Genomic DNA, 16,667 nt, shown 5'->3' with positions numbered 1-16,667 from the left:
GACTGCAGTAAAATACAAGATACACATTAATGCAGCAGCAGTAATATTAGTTCAAAAACATTTCTTTTCAATGAAACTTGCAGGTAAGACTACTACTGCACTACTTTTATTGGCACAGTCTGGGATTTCTACTTTTACAAAAGTATGAACTCATAAAGAATCTATGATCGTGTTTGCTTGTTTAGAAGAGGCCACATAATGCTCCATAGTTGGACTTCAATTAAGTGTCCCGTCTTAAAACAAGATATTGAAAATGATGTATTCAATATATCTGCATGCCGTCTCATGCAGATGTATTGAATACATCATTTTAGAAAGGCTTAGTCCCCATAGCAGTTAGTGACGGTAATGTTATACCCTGCATTTGTGGTAAGAGATTTTGATAATAATAAACTAGCATAACCAATACAGATTTACCAAGAATCTCTGTGGTGCAGATTTAATAACAAGCAGGTCAACTGAATGAGTCATTGGAGAATCTTGTCTTTGCAATCCAAACTAATTATAATGTCTGGTCTCACAAAGATTGAAATCACACTATAACAGCAATTATAGCTATCTTTATTGATTCTAACACTTTATAACTCCTGTGATCATAACAATAGAGGCAATCATTGATTTGGATTACAACATGTTTAGAGACTTTCACCAGATGATGACACTTGATAATGTGGTGGAAGAATTGTTCAGATCTTTTACTTAACAAAAAGTGCTGGAACCAAACTATAGAAGCCTGCATGTGACTTCATTGAAGATATGCAGGTATTATTATTACTCATGCATTCAAATACAATTATTTTACCGTAGTAGTTAGTTCAGTCAGACAACTCATGTGTTTCTTTAACATGTTTATTAGAAGCAGCTTATAGTTGAGTTTGGCGACTAGGCTCGGGCCTCATCACTCCATAGATATACATAGCACGATGAGTGATGATTAAATAACTAACCCCCCCGAGCCTACAGGTGGAAGCTGGGGTGGAAGCTGGGGTGTTGGTGGGGCAGCAAGCAGCAGCAACGTAGAGGTAGCTGCAACAATAGCAGCAGCAAGCAATGCATGGAGAGAGATCTGGCAGGTTAAATAGAGCGGCATATTAGGAGGACTCTGGTTGGTTGGTTGTAGAGTGGCAAGGGGCGTTATGGATGAGTTAAGTGCTCGAGTTGACTGCCTGAACTAGCTCGCAGGCTTCGCCCCATTTGAGTTGGAGCTCATTTTGAACTATTAACTAATGATTCTTTTCATTATTGAATAAATCTGCCGATACGTTTTTATATGAGAAATTGATTAAACAATCAAAGTATTGTTTTATGATATTGCAATGTCATATTTTGTATGGAAAAAGCTTCTCAACAAATGTAATGGAGTAAAAACAACATTAATAGTCACTGAAATGTAGTTGCCTCAAAAGAAATGACCCCAGATGCGTACTTTAGTACAGTAGTTGTCTGATTATGCTAAATATAATAGACTGGAAACATGTGTATTACCGTGTCCACAGGCAATAGGCAGCTATAGGCCTGTGTGGGTCAATGAGGAGATGAAAGTGAAAATGAAGCTTGTTCAGATAAATCCTCACCTGGTTCCATCTTGATGAGTTTGATAGCTGCCAGCTCTCCATTCTGCTTGTTACGGGCCTGAACACACAAAAACATTAAACACGTTATTATTTTCACAAATACAATTTATATTTATAGAAAAATACTGTTGAGGAGGAGCCAGGAGACTATTCCTACAATTAAAACAGTTTGTCTTTTACCAGACTTCTGCTCCTTGCATCATGTTGAACTTTAGTATAGCTAGATTATAATTATTCATGTGTTCGTCATTTCAATGTTGTAACTACAGCAGAAGCTCATTTTAATCGCTTTATATCCTGCTGAGTAGCTTAACCAGTAACATTACATAATCATTTGTTGGTCGATTACAGTTTGTATTAATGATCTGACTGCAAAGTAACTGATGACAATCAACTGATGAACAAATGTACAGTAGTTGAGTACAAAGTAAAATATTTGCTTGAAAATCTAGTGTAGGGAAGCATAAAGTAGCACTTTTTGGTAAAACTCCATTTAAACAAATCAAAGTAAAGTAATACGTAGCATCATGATGTGTTGACAGGACAGTGTAGATCACTAGCAGAGCTTCATCAGCATTTTATCTGTCAACAGTCATCCTACCACATTACACACACACGCACGCACGCACGCACGCACGCACGCACGCACGCACGCACGCACGCACGCACGCACGCACGCACGCAAGCACGCACGCACACACACACACACACACACACACACACACACACACACACACACACACACACACACACACACACACATACACACACACACACACACACACACATTTACAACATTTATAAAGAGAAACATGAAGATAACTTCCTCTCCACACAGATACTCCAAGCTGGTTTCTGTGGCAGCCAGTTGGTGACTGTTTTCTAGTTTAGACGTGTGTAACTTCAATTTCTAGGGATTACAGTTCTATATCGTATAAGGCTTCGCCCTCTAAGGCTATCGCTATTGGGTAATCCCTCCTGCACGTGTGCAGCACTGACAGACTTAATCCACGTCCACCTATGACGTGGGCCCCACCTCCGGGCCCACTTCCGTATAAATAGGAAGTAGGCCCTACCATCTACTCCCACTTTTCTTCAACACTCCGTTGCAGAAGCATTGTCAGGCAAAAACAGTTCTGTTAAGAGCTACTTACCGAAAAGCAAGCATTCCTCCTAAAAAGCTTCTGTTTTCCGGTAAAATGGAGACTGGACAGGAAAGTCAAGGCTGTGTCAGGGATTGCCTCGTATGCGGAACGGGCTAGATTATGAGTTTTGACAGGCACTCACAGTGTGAGTCCTGCCTGGGATTAGAGCATGCGAACGCTGCTCTCAATCCCGGGGTGTCTTGCTCGCATTGTGACCGTCTCCCGCTGGGCCTCAGACAGCAGAGAGCGGACGCTCTCGCTGCTGCGGCCGCCGATGACGATTGGCCTGTCCAGGAGGAGTACTCCGGGGACAAAGTCCTTGATTTCCTGGATCCGAGTGGAGGGCGCGAGTCGGACGACTACGTCCCCTCCATTCAGGGATCAACGGGTAATTCCCCCATCATCTCTCCCCTCCGGATGGAGGAGACAGGTATGGGGCCCGGTGCAGGGCCGGTGTACGATCCAGTGATCCCTATCTCCAACGCCACGGCGTTGCCATCGATTGGCGGGATCCTCCTAGAACTTCCGGAGATTATATCTAAGGCGGCCGCCTGGAGAAATCTCCCCGTTCCCCTAGCTCAGGAGAGCTCACCGCCGGATGATATGTCCGGGGTGTTCTCCCGGGTGCACAGGGTTAGGAGTGACCCGATCTGGCCACGCTTCCCGGCCATAAGGAAGTACCAGGAGGGGGCAGCGAGGGACCCTGGAGCAATGAAAGCTCCGATAGGGACATACGTGCACCTCACGAAAGTGGAGGGATTCACGGACGTGAATTTCCCGACCGTGCCTCCTCTAGAGCCGAACCTCACGGCATTCTTTGGGGCTAGGCAGGCGAGCACGGTTTCCGGACGGCAACCCATGTTGGCTGCCACCAAAGATCGGTTTGTCGCCCGACAGACTGACCGCATGCATCAGCGTGCGTTCCAGGCGTCGGCGGCGGCTAACAATATAGCGTTGCTGTCAAACTCCATGGTGGAAATGTCCGAGCAGTCAAAAACTATGTCCTCAGTGGAGGCTGAGGAGATAGGTAAGGCGGCTAGTACTGCACTTACCCTGTGCGCAGCAGTCGCAGTCTCACAAGCGCGGATTGCGACATGGGCAACACAGGTTCACCGGTACCTCTGGCTACAGCAGGGGAATATACCGGAGGGTGCAGGAAAGGATCTGCTGGAGGCTCCAGTCAGTCCGGACGGACTGTTGGGGCCACAGTTCCACACCATGGTGGAGTCTATGAAGTCTGCCGCGGAGCAGGCAGACGACATAAGGCGTCACGCTAGCTGGCTTCAGGACAAACGTCCTCAGCAACAGCAGCGACAGCAACGACAGCACCCGCAGCCCCCGCAACAGTCTCAGCGGGGACAGCACGGGCAACGGTGAGAACAGCAACGGCGTCAGAATCGCCCTTCGGCAGCTGCAGGGGCTCCGTCCCAGGTCTCCGCTCCTCCGCCATAGAGACAGGATCTGCAGGCAACCAGTCGGAGGGGAAGGAAGAACCCCCGCTCCTGGTCTGCTCCTCCGAGAGAACCTCCGAGGAAATAGAACCGAAGATGACTCTTTGGGGGGGTTATGTGGGAAGAGAGGATTGTTAATAAAAATGATTCAAATCTCAACAGTGTGTCTGTAGCAACTGTGTCTCACATGTCCCCCACACTAGTCAGGCCGGCTGCCATTAATCTATTGGTTAAAAGGCAGCGGGACTTGTTGCATATTCCATCTGTTTTTTACCTGTCGGGAAATAGACAGAGGGACTCGCCGTTTGAGCCAGCTGTTTCTAATCTGTCGGTTAGAAAACAGCAAGGCTCGCTGTATAAGCCAGCGGTATTTAACCAGTCGGTTAAAAGACAGCAGGGCTTGACATTTAAATCGGCTGCTTCTATCCTTTCGGGGAACAAGCAGCGCGGTTTTTTCTCTGTCCCAGTTGTGCCTACACACAGTCGTATTAAGCCTAGCGCGGCTATTACGCACGAGGTGAATAGCACTGCACACACCTCCACGAGTTGGAGCATAAACCCACCTCAGGGTCCTGTTGATGAGTCTTCTCCTAAACAGAGACAGGATGAGAGCCGGTGTGTGATGCAGCGTGTGGAGACCCCTTCAAAGCCCTTTAGGGCGGGGCCCCCCTTGGGTTGCTTCACGGGCAACGGCGGCAAGGTCTCTGGCATGGCTTGTCACCATGACTACCACAGCACAACAAAAACAGGTACGCCCGCTCTCAGAGCGGTGCTCAGAGTGGAGGCGGCTATGTTTAATGGACGGATGGATGAGCAGGCTGATCAACAGAGGGTAATCTCTGCAATTTGCCTTACCCCCCCCTCAGTTTGAGGGGATTCAGGAAATGCTCCTGTCATCCCAAAAACAGTGTCTTGCGCTCCAGTCAGAGCTGCGGAAACTCCTGTTAAAGAAAGCAATTTCCAGGGTTCCTCTGGGGAAAGAAAATCGGGGGTTTTTCTCCCGTTATTTTCTTATCCCAAAAAAGACCGGGGGGATTAGACCCATCCTAGATCTGTATATGTATATATGCTGACAATCAAACAGGTAATGGAGTGTGTTCACCAGGGAGATTGGTGCACCTCCATAGACCTGAAGGATGCTTACTTCCACATAACCATCATCCCAAAACACAGGGAATTCCTGCGTTTCTCATTCCAGGGAATAGCGTACCAGTTCAATCGACTGCCGTTCGGATATTCTCTGGCTCCACGCACTTTTTCAAAGTGTGTGGAGACAGCGCTGGAGCCGCTACGCAGAAGAGGGATGAGAGTGTTATTTTATCTGGACGACCTGCTATTGCTGGCCCGCTCCAGAGAGGAAGCTGCTTTACAGACGGTACAACTTGTATCTCACCTGTCAAGCCTGGGTTTCATATTCAATTGGGAGAAGAGCTGTCCTCTGCCCTCCCAGATTATCATATATCTGGGGGTGGAATTCAACTCAGCCCGCATGAGAGCACGACTCTCACAGCGAAGAGTGGAGGATCTGACAGCTCTCCTCGGGCGCGTCACACCCGGCAGGGTGGTGACAGCCCTCTCCGTGATGCAGCTGTTGGGCATGATGTCAGCTAGTCACGTGGTGATTCCCCTGGGTCTCCTTCACATGAGGAGACTTCAGAGGTGGTTTATTCGCCTGCGCATCGACCCTGTGCGTCAGAAGAGACGCATGGTGTACATTCCTTTGTCCGTAGGTTTAGATCTGACCTACTGGAAAAATCCCCACGTCCTGTCAGTGGGGGTTCCCCTTGGCAGAGTGACGTCACACACCTCGGTGTTTACAGACACATCGCTCTCAGGGTGGGGACGAACATGCATGTCGCGGGCAGTGGGGGGACAGTGGCCGCCTCACATGTCCCTTCATATAAACGCGCTGGAATTACTCGCCATATGGAGAGTAATCCGGCACTTCACCCCGTTGCTGTGGAATCATCATGTGTTGATTCGAACGGACAACAAGGCAGCGGCAGCATACATAAATCGTCAGGGAGGTGTACGATCAGCGCAGCTGCTGGACATAGCCAGGAGGCTGTTGTGCTGGGCGCGCACACACGTACTCTCTGTCAGAGCAGTATATATTCCCGGCGAGCTGAACAGAGGGGCAGACCTCATGTCCAGAGGAGGTCCTCGACAAGGGGACTGGAGCCTCCACCCGAGCTGGTCTCCCAGGTATGGAGCAGGTTCAGAAGAGCGGAGGTGGATCTGTTCGCTGCACGCGGGAACGCGCAATGTGCTCTCTGGTTCTCCCTGAGAAGGCAGGATCACCCCCCTCTGGGGGTGGACGTTTTCGCGCACAGACCTTGGCCCAAGGTGTTACTGTACGCTTTCCCACCAGTCCCTCTGATCCCTCGGTTCCTGGACCAAGTGCAGGAGGAGCGGCTGATAGCGGTCTTAATAGCCCCGGAGCGCACGGGAGCGTCCTGGTTTCCCTGCATACAGCGGATGCTGTCAGGGAGACCGTGGGAAATTCCGTGGCGGGGGGATGCTCTCTCCCAGGTGGAGGGAGCGATCAGCAGTCACCCAATGTTAGGCCAACGTTTGTGGGCATGGCCCCTGAGCGGGAACACTTAGAGAGGCTCGGCCTCTCTCAAGATGTTGTGAGTACTATTCAGGGGTCTAGGGCCGCGTCCACCAGGGCGTCTTACACAGCCAAATGGACAGCGTTCCAGCGTTGGTGTGTAGGGAAAGGCTTGGACCCCGTTACGTGTCCCCTGCCTCACGTGCTGTCATTCCTCCAGCTGTTGCTGGACAGGAATTTGGCCTATAGCACGATAAAAACATATGCCGCTGCCATTTCTTCATGCCACGTAGGTTTTGAGATCAGCACGGTGTTTAGTCACCCTCTGACAAAACGTTTTCTACGAGGAGTACAGAGACTCAGACCGGTGTCACGCGCTTTAGCGCCTCAATGGGATTTGGCTTTAGTGCTGCGCGCACTGGGTAAAGCTCCTTTTGAACCTTTAGATCAGGTTCCCCTGACGTTTTTGTCAGCCAAAGTAGCTCTGCTCTTAGCTCTGACATCAGCTAAAAGGGTGAGTGACTTGTCTGCTCTCTCGGTGGCTCCGTCATGTCTCCAGATCCAAGGAGATGGCAGCTCAGCTGTATTGCGCCCGAACCCGGCGTTTATGCCAAAGGTGATCACAAGCTCTTTGAGATCAAGAGTGATAACCTTGAAGGGCTTCTTTCCCCCTCCTCACACATCGGACGAAGAAGCCACTTTTCACCTCCTCTGTCCCGTGCGCGCGCTGGCAGGCTATATTGCACGCACGGCTGCTTTACGCAAATCCCAGCGTCTGTTTGTACATTATAGAGAGCGCTCATTAGGGCAGCCTCTATCTACACAGCGCCTGTCACACTGGCTATGTGAGGCGGTGTCACAGGCGTATGTCTCCGCTGGGTTGGATCCCCCGGAGAACATTAAAGCGCACAGCACCAGGGGAGTTTCAACCTCTACGGCGTTGCACGGAGGAATGACAGTGGAAGACATTTGCACTGCTGCATCTTGGTCTTCACCCTGTTCTTTTATTCGTTTTTATTTGAGGGATGTCTCCCATTCCTCTCTGACACATTCAGTACTGAATAGCCTGTCAGAATGAGTAATGTCGGGTTTTTTAATTGCGTGCCCTCTCTCCTGCCTGTAGGCACTTAGAGAGCTGCCCTTTTTCCCCTCTCTTGATCGTTTTATTTAATGAGACTCGGTCTCTATCTTTTATAAACGACAGATAGCCTAAGTAAGCCTACCCTCGTTCCCTGATGGAGAATATTCATTTTTTAAATGCTATATTCCCTGGGAATGTGATGCTCCATTTACGCAGGACGAAATGGACATGGGTTATTAACTGAGTGTGTGTTTTGTGCTTCTGGTAACGGACGGAACCAGTGGGGCGTAGACTACATCCTGCTTCGCCCTTAACCCAATAGCGATAGCCTTAGAGGGCGAAGCCTTATAAGATATAGAACTGGGGTTACGTAATGTAACCCAGCTTTTTGAGTATAGGCGCAGCCCTCTAAGGGTCGGGCCCCACTGGCTCCGCGAATAGCTGAAGAAAAGCTGTTTGTGTGGGAGTAGATGGTAGGGCCTACTTCCTATTTATACGGAAGTGAGCCCGGAGGTGGGGCCCACGTCATATGTGGGCGTGGATTAAGTCTGTCAGTGCTGCACACGTGCAGGAGGGATTACCCAATAGCGATAGCCTTAGAGGGCTGCGCCTATACTCATAGAAGCTGGGTTACAGTACGTAACCCCAGTTCATGTCAAAAATCTGCAGACAAATGAGGCCATATACTATTATTTAAAAGACCAAAAATAACTCAGCTAAGCAAACTTTCCTCAGGTTTTTATAGATCTCCTTCAAAGACATTTATCCATAAGTGCATAACTTTACGATTCAAAAGTAGTTACTATTAAAATATTATAGACACAATAAAACACAGATGAAAGAATATGATATATTATGTCTACATATTACTGATTTAATTTTGTATATTTATATTATATTTCCACACAAACACAAGGACCACTACATACAAGCATCTTATATTAGTCTGATGTACAGCTGCTAACATAGACATCCTTTCTCTGCTGTGGTTCACACTGCTGTCACTTTTCATTCTTGTCTCACAATGTCTTCATATGGTTTGTATTTTCCTTGTTTAAAGTGCCTCTTTTTGTTTATTTATTTTTACTTTGCCATACTGTGTGATTGACAGGTGTTCGATGAGGAAACACCACAGCACTGAGCTACAGAGTTCGAAAGAAGCAAGACCATTTTAACTAGAAACATAAAACAGGAATGAACTCCTTTTTTCATTTGGTGTAAACGGCTCCAGGCTGAGAGGAGAAGTGGTAATATGTAGGGTAATTTATAATTATATAGCACAATTCTGATTTACTTGTACTTTACTGGAGTATTTCAATTGTATGTTAAAATGTTATTTTATACTTTCATTCCATCTCAGATATGTACGTTATACTCCACTACATGCTAATAACTTACATCTCCTTAGTTATGTATCAACTAATACGTTCTGATGTATTATTATAGTAAATAAGTAAATGAGCTCTGATATTCTCTAATTTGTAGACATACAGTATGAGTGCAGCAGGGACAATTCAGTAGTCACTGGACATTAGTAGGGTCCCTAATGTCCCCCCTCCCCAATTCTGTGTCCTGGGTGGACACACCCACCCAGGACACAGCAGCTTTCAGGAATGTTTCTGTTGTTTCTTGGCTGTACAGGACTGGCACAGGAAAGGTATCCCCTCTGCTGAGGGCAGGAGATAACTGTGTGGACACAGCTCCACTGGGTGGAGCTTGGTTTGGAACAGCTGTTTTCAACATGGAGGTCGGGTCACACATTTTCTCATTTTTACAGCTTAACAGTTCAGCACTTTTCTGAATACATTTAAGGTTTGAAAAAGTAAGTCATAAATGGACAGCATGTATAAAGCACTTCATCCAGCCTGTAAGACCCCTCAAGGCGCATTGCATACTACAAGTCATCATTCACCTCATTCACACAGAGCAATGCACATGTTTGCTCAAGGAATCTAACATACACACACTTCACACACTTTGGACTGCAGGGGCTGGGATCAAACCGACAACTTTCTGGTTGAAAGATGACACTCCCTCATAGCCATATTTGAAAAGGCATTTCTGTGCCAAAATCTTCATTCATATTTGATCAGAGCTGCTAGTTTCACAGTTTGTTGGGAGTTCACAGCAGTTCAGGAAGCTGTCTTAGAGAGTCCTCAGCTCTGATTGGTTGCTTTCCTTAAGGCACATAGAATCTTGCAAATGCCATTAGGCACACTGATGGAGTGCAGATGAATATGATTTTTTTTTTTACACATTATCTGTCTCATGAAATACTGGCAGGATATAGTAACAGTTTAAGCAAATCTAACAAAAAGTTACTTTTAAAAATCATTATGGCCATTATACTTAATTACATTTGTAACTTTTTTAATATATGTTGAATTCATGACTTTTAATTGCTAACAGAGTCTTTATAGACTTTTAAGACATTTACTCAAGTAAAAAGATCTAAACACTTCTTCCACTTATAACAGACTGTAGTGCAGACTCCCACCTGCCTCACTGAGATGAAACACCTTGTGAAACTCAGAGAGGTGTGGTGGGTCGGCGAGGACAGGAACAGCGGAAACTCCACTGCCTCAGAGCCATTTTGAAAACATGACACATGGGTATATTTGCGCAACAAATATCATCAAAGTGTACATAGTACTTTCAGCCGGAAAGTGACTTGTAATGTACATTGTGTTTACAGTAATATGTGTATTTTCCCTGTCATTAAATAAATAAAAATCGTCGCACATTTCTGAAATGAGCACGGCAACGTTAGCATTTGTGTCAAGATACTAAATAAATGAGCAACACAGTTTCCCCAAAGACTGATGGTGGCCACCCCCATTGTCAGAGGACCGCTCGATCTGTCGGAAAAGGAGATGATAAACTGCAGCGGAAGCTGACACTTGGAGACATTTTGGTGTTGTGGCCTTTGAGTTTGGCGCTGAAAGGGCACAGTGGAACGTCGGGCGGTTGTGGTTTCGGTGGAGGACGTTCCTCAATTATTGGCTCAAATCTATGAGACATCTTTATTTTGAGCAGCCGATTTTATTATTTAACCAACACGCTTCCCTTCCACTAACAGACCTTAAAGGGTCAACAACTTACAACACTGCCCCGTCGTGGAGTTTATGCATGCGGATAGTTTTGGTTTGAAGATGTCTGTCCCTGAGATTTCCACCTGCTGCCCCAATATAATGAAAGTGGACACAGTTTGGTTTGTTGTTCTCATAGCTTTTATAAATGTCATTCAAAACCTCGACAGCAATGTGTCTTTCATGAAACAATGCCTCTGATATTCAAGTCAGAAGGATGACTTCACTGTGGACAGTTAAAATCGACTGAAAACAATGATGTCTGCAAAACCTCCTGAATAATTACAGCATTGTTTGTGTGTAAGAGATGTTGGGCTGTGGAGTTTCAGTGGAAGATATCTCAACATTTAGAGAGATACTACCACTAGAGTTAAACATATAAACACATGGCCAGCTAGGATGATATTTCAGACAACATTAATAGCAACAGTTAATGAACAAGTTCCTTATATATGCCAGTAACATATCCTTTAGTTGTATAACTTAAGAATTATTTTTGAAAATGATATCTTTGCAGTTCCGAAAGTTAATCAATTGATTTCCATAATTAAGTATAAAGTATTGCTAGTACTGTCGCAGCTCGTGTGTGGGGTGAAACACATTTTACAAAGATGAAGGCAATTGAAGGGACAGGACCAGATCAGGATTTTAACAGCAACACTAAAAAGGTCAAAGCTAAAATAAACAGTCGGGCGGGGGCCAAAACATAAGACACATGACAACATTGAAAAACTGGCAGTGTCTACTGTGTCTACGGGATTCTTGAAGTAAATCAACCTCACAGAACAAACACTTCAAAGCATTTATTTATTTCCTTAAAGTTGTAAATGCACTAATAACCTTCCCCAGCCTTTATGGCCACTGAGCAACTTTCAAAGTGATGAACAGTGTAACACCCACAACTCAGTTCTGTATGCATCAATGTTGAACAGTACTTTATATGCTTACCCAAAACACGTAAAGGTTCATTTAAATTAAATGTATTATGTCAACAAATTTCACATGACTGCACTGTAAAAAATGGCTGTGAAATACAGTTATTTACAGTGTTTGTGTACAGTAAATTACTGTATAATACCGTGTTTCCAACCAAAAATTACAGCAACTCTGGAGTTACTTAAAAAGTGACTCCTAAAAAAGCGTTTTCAAAGAGAAAGTCCACACCGAAGTAATATAGTCTGACAATATTTAATAAACAAAAACGAACGACAAACTATAGGGACAAAAACGGTCAACAGAAAAAATAGGCTTGTTTGAGATGAGTTACGTCTCGCCTCGAAAGTAGACGAGAATAGCAGCTGGGGGAGGTCTCAAAAAGCTTGCCTGAAGTCGGACAGCTCGGAATCGGCTTGACTCGGTTTGCAATGGCGGAAATTGCGTTGGCGTTCTTCGTTGCAGATGAAGTGGATGCAATAGAAATCCCACAATTATTAGATCACTACAAATGAATGACTCATTTCATTTCAATCTTTATTTCGAACAGATTAATTAAATATCAAGTGTCTGTTCATTTTAAAACAAATCTATACAAGGGGGGTTGAATCCTACATGTAAAAGACAGAACCACTTATTACTTTTCAAAACTACTTCCGTCAGTGGTCTTCACCAGTTTGCATTTATAAAGAATGCACAAATGTGTTTAATTGTTAATGTCAGATATGTACTAAGTAAATACATTTATTCCTGCTCAAGATTAGATTCAACTTTATTGTTATTGCACAGGTACTGAGACAACGAAATGCAGTTTAGCTTCTAACCAGGAGCGCAAAAAACAGTAAAGGGAAAAGTAACGTACACAATCTACAGAATAAAATATAGAATGAATTGAATGATCAATAAACAGTGAGGGTTTTGTACACATTTTAGTCAACAGAAAACATCATAAATCAATCATTTCTAATAACTAGGCCTATAAAAGAGGTCAACAGAAAATACCTCAAAGAAACATGGCATCAATTTAACAGGTGTTAACTCAACAAAGTGACCTGTGTTAGAAATTAAAATTAATGTTTTATGGCATAATTTAGTTTAAACATACCGTCAGTTTAAAGGCTGTTTTATTCTGAAAAAAACGGAAGTTCTCGCACAATCTTAATGCCAAGCTTTTATTCTGAAAATCCTTCATCTCCGGTTAGCATTTAGCATGTGGCTAATATTAAATTTTCAAGAGATGTGAATGTAAAAGTGAAAGTGACACGGAGTGTTGCACACCAAAACCTACTGACTTTAACAGTACATCAATAGACGTCGAGATATTATTATTGCTGAATATTAAATGAAGGTACAGTTTATTCTAACAACTTTTGTTTACAGACGTACGTAGCTATGACAACATCCGGGGCTACCGTAAATGATGACTGCCATAAAGTACTTCCAGTATTACTGAAATAACTATTACAGCCGTTATAATGTACGGAGCCCTGGAGGGTTCATAGAGAGAAAAATAAATAAAACGTGGCCACGTTTTACTAAAGCGTGCGCACGAGTTACTAAAGCGTGCGCACGAGTTACTAAAGCGTGCGCACGAGTTAATAAAGCGTGGCCTCGTTTTGTGTGTGTGCGCGCGCACGTGTGTTTGTGTGTTTGTGTGGGGTGGGGGGCGGCATCTGTTTATGATAGTATCGTTCGTTCCGGTGTACTCCGGCAGGACTATCACATCGAGATTAAGATTAAACGAATTTCTTTCACTTGGGAATACACATATAACTATGGAGAACCAGATTTGTGTAAATTACTGTTCGTGGTCATTTGAAAACAAATGCCGGTGGTGTCGGACAAACACAAACACACCAAGCACGCACACAGAGCGGAGCTGAGCGTGCACACACACACACACACACACACACACACACACACACACACACACACACACACACACACACACACACACACACACACACCATGCGCCCCGGTGACAGGACATCTCCTTCATAAAACAAGGCGGAATACTCTGGTAGTTCGATGTGTGTAGAGGTGTGTGTGGTTAAACGTAGCAGCCTCGATCTCTATTCAACGGTTCTAATGAAGGGAAACACAATGAAGTAAACAGTAAAAGGCACAGCTCTTTGCAGCTGGTGCTGCTCTTCTCAGATTCTGCTGAGTTACACGTTACTGCCTGCAGAGCCCTGTACTACGGAGCCAGTTCAACAGACCCTGGATATGTTCGATTTACCCGGCTTAACTAACCCTAACAAACGCAATGTCGATAAGCGGTCCTGCGAAGCTGGTTATCAACTCAGTAAATCAACCAGGGTTTCTCTGACCGGCTGAGAGCGCGTTCACGTGAAAGGGACGGGGTTAGCAACATTTGACCAATCACAAACATGGAGACGCGTGCTGACAGCGCAGTGTCATACTTCATGAATGAATAGTGTAAATAGCTAATCCTGCTTCGTAGCAAAGGCCACTGGTGCCGCAGAGATTTCATAAAGTGAAGGAGGTTTTCCTTCTCTAAAACAGCTGTGGGCAGCAGATACTGTGAGTCACGGACAGGAATCCCTCAATTTAAATAAAACAAGGCCAAGCTTTATTAACTCGTGCGCACGCTTTATTAACTCGTGCGCACGCTTTATTAAATCGTGCGCACGCTTTATTAACTCGTGCGAACGAGAAAGCAAAACGTGGCCACGTTTTATTTATTTTTCTCTCAATGAACCCTCCAGGGCTCCGTAATAATGCATTAAATGAAAAGTCATGAAAGAGAATATGAGGAGAAAAGGCGTGTTTAGTTATGTATTGAATGTACAATGTCTGAATCCTCTGTTATGTGCAATAACTGACATTGAAGACCAGAGGAGGGAGGTCCTCCTACGTCACCACAGCCGCCACTGAAGAGGAGGAGCCAAATTATGAGATATATAGTAAGGTGACAGAGCTTTGTGGGTCTCTTTTTCCACGGCCCGGACTGCGAGAGGAAGCTGCAGCTTTTCTCTCCTCGCATCTCCTGCTTGTTAAATTACCGCACCATTTAATTATGTACCCATTTTAACCTTTCTCAGAGACTCCATTGTCTCTTACTTTTAAAGCTTCTCTCCTGGACGCGAGAATAACGAATACTCTAATACCTGCTACAATGAAAAACCAAGGAACCCATCTAGTGGCTTGGCCAAACCAAGTTGAAACCAAGGGATAATTAATAGTAGCAGAAAACACAAAGGACACTGACAAAACCCAAATCCCCCCTTTAACATGGAAGCAGGTGGTTTGTCCCAATCTGTCCCAATTAGCTCCTTGCAGTATTTATGAGTCCTCAGCGCTCGGCCACGCCCTTTGCTGAACTAGGAAGTAACCTCCCCCAATGGACATGGTAACTCAAGAGACAAAGAAAGTAAATAGGCTTGTTTGAGGCAAGGGAGAACGACGCAGATCTGCGCAATTGCGATCAACGTCTTGCTAGTGCGTTGCATGATGGTTAGTCCTTTTGTCCGACTTGCTCTGGAGGCTCGCCTACATGAGATGTTGACGCCCGCAGACCTGAGAGCGAGGCGAGGCGGCACAGTTCCTCTCCATGGACTGCGGAAGCGAAATGCTTGATGGGAAACGACTCGCTGGTATCTCGAGCTGAGCGCTCATTGGTGGGTTTTACCCAAGCGGCAAACTCTGGGGAACAGCCGGGACGCCAATACGGATGGACATGTATGGACAATACGGATGGGCATGTATGGACTGCAACAAACTGCAGTCCATACATGGGCCGCTAGGTACTGACTGCAGAAATGAGCAATTTCCATAGACCCCCATGTTAAAATGCCCAACTTTACAGCAGAAAAAAACATGTTTCTACCCATGGATGCAATAAATATTATTATCCATACAGTTAGATTCCACCTTCATGATTATGAATCTGTGAGTGAATTTTTTTCTAACACGACCCTTTTATTTATATTAGGCCTTAAAGTTGTTGCATAAATTAGGGCGTGGTCACTTTGATGGACATGTACATGCCTCACTGTCAGCTAACAGCAACTTGTTCACTCTGCTAGGCCTACAACGTTAGTTATTCATAGTACTGTACTTGACCCTTTAGCTTTAGCCGTGTTCGTGGTGATTGTGCCTTTTAGGGAATATTGCTAGCGGATCGCCGGAGCTGTATTATATTAACATTAACATGCTTATTGTAGTTGTATGCCTTGCGGCCTGTAGCACCATCCTTGATGGTGCATATGTGTGGGCTGGACCTGTATTTTACAGGAAAGGACTGAGCAGAGGATTGAGTTGTCGATTCTTGTTCAGTTTTCTGTGACTATCTTCCTCACCCTCTCAGACTTTCAGTTGCTACCATGGAAATCAAACAATGGTGTAGCTGTATTGAAGTCAGAGTGGAAACAGTCCTGAGTAAATCTGATTTTGTCAGAAATCGGGAGAAATATGACCCCGGGAGGAAACCGGGAGAGGGAAATGAAATCGGGAGTCTCCCGCGAAAATCGGGAGGGTTGGCAAGTATGAGCTAAGGACGTAACCCTTTATACATACATATACATTTTAGTTTATGATTCGGCCTTGGGTAAGACTTTTATAGTCTATGGCTATGACGCCCATAATGCTAAACGTGATCAAATGTTAATAGGGGACCCAATTATCCCAGTGGTGGCCGCCGGAGCTAACGGAGCCGCAGGGGGCTAGCTCCAGCCGGCGTCCCGGAGCTAGCCCACTGCGGCTCCGTTAGGTCCGGGCGCTGGAGTCCGTCTTTTCTTAACGTGTGAATGACAAGCATTAAGAATAACAAAATATAGCTAATTCTCTTGCAGATTGTCTCATTTGATTATGAATGTAA

The 16,667-nt window shown here is 45.1% G+C and overlaps 1 protein-coding gene across 3 annotated transcripts in view; it reads right to left on the bottom strand.

Annotated features, from left to right (window-relative positions):
• Nucleotides 1–16,667, bottom strand: part of map4k1 (mitogen-activated protein kinase kinase kinase kinase 1) — a 64,823-nt gene that overhangs the window by 23,571 nt on the left and 24,585 nt on the right. For all 3 annotated transcript variants that reach the window (XM_079677901.1, XM_079677903.1, XM_079677902.1), the window contains exon 2: nucleotides 1,575–1,632. In XM_079677901.1, the coding sequence (XP_079534027.1) occupies nucleotides 1,575–1,632 (58 nt within the window). The remainder of the gene's footprint in view (nucleotides 1–1,574; nucleotides 1,633–16,667) is intronic.

The sequence above is a fragment of the Notothenia rossii genome, assembly GCF_949606895.1.
Source record: "Notothenia rossii genome assembly, chromosome: 4".
Classification (NCBI taxonomy): Eukaryota; Metazoa; Chordata; class Actinopteri; order Perciformes; family Nototheniidae; genus Notothenia; species Notothenia rossii.
The sequence above is the reverse complement of the archived record's forward strand: the minus strand, read 5'-3'. Positions and strand labels throughout refer to the sequence as shown.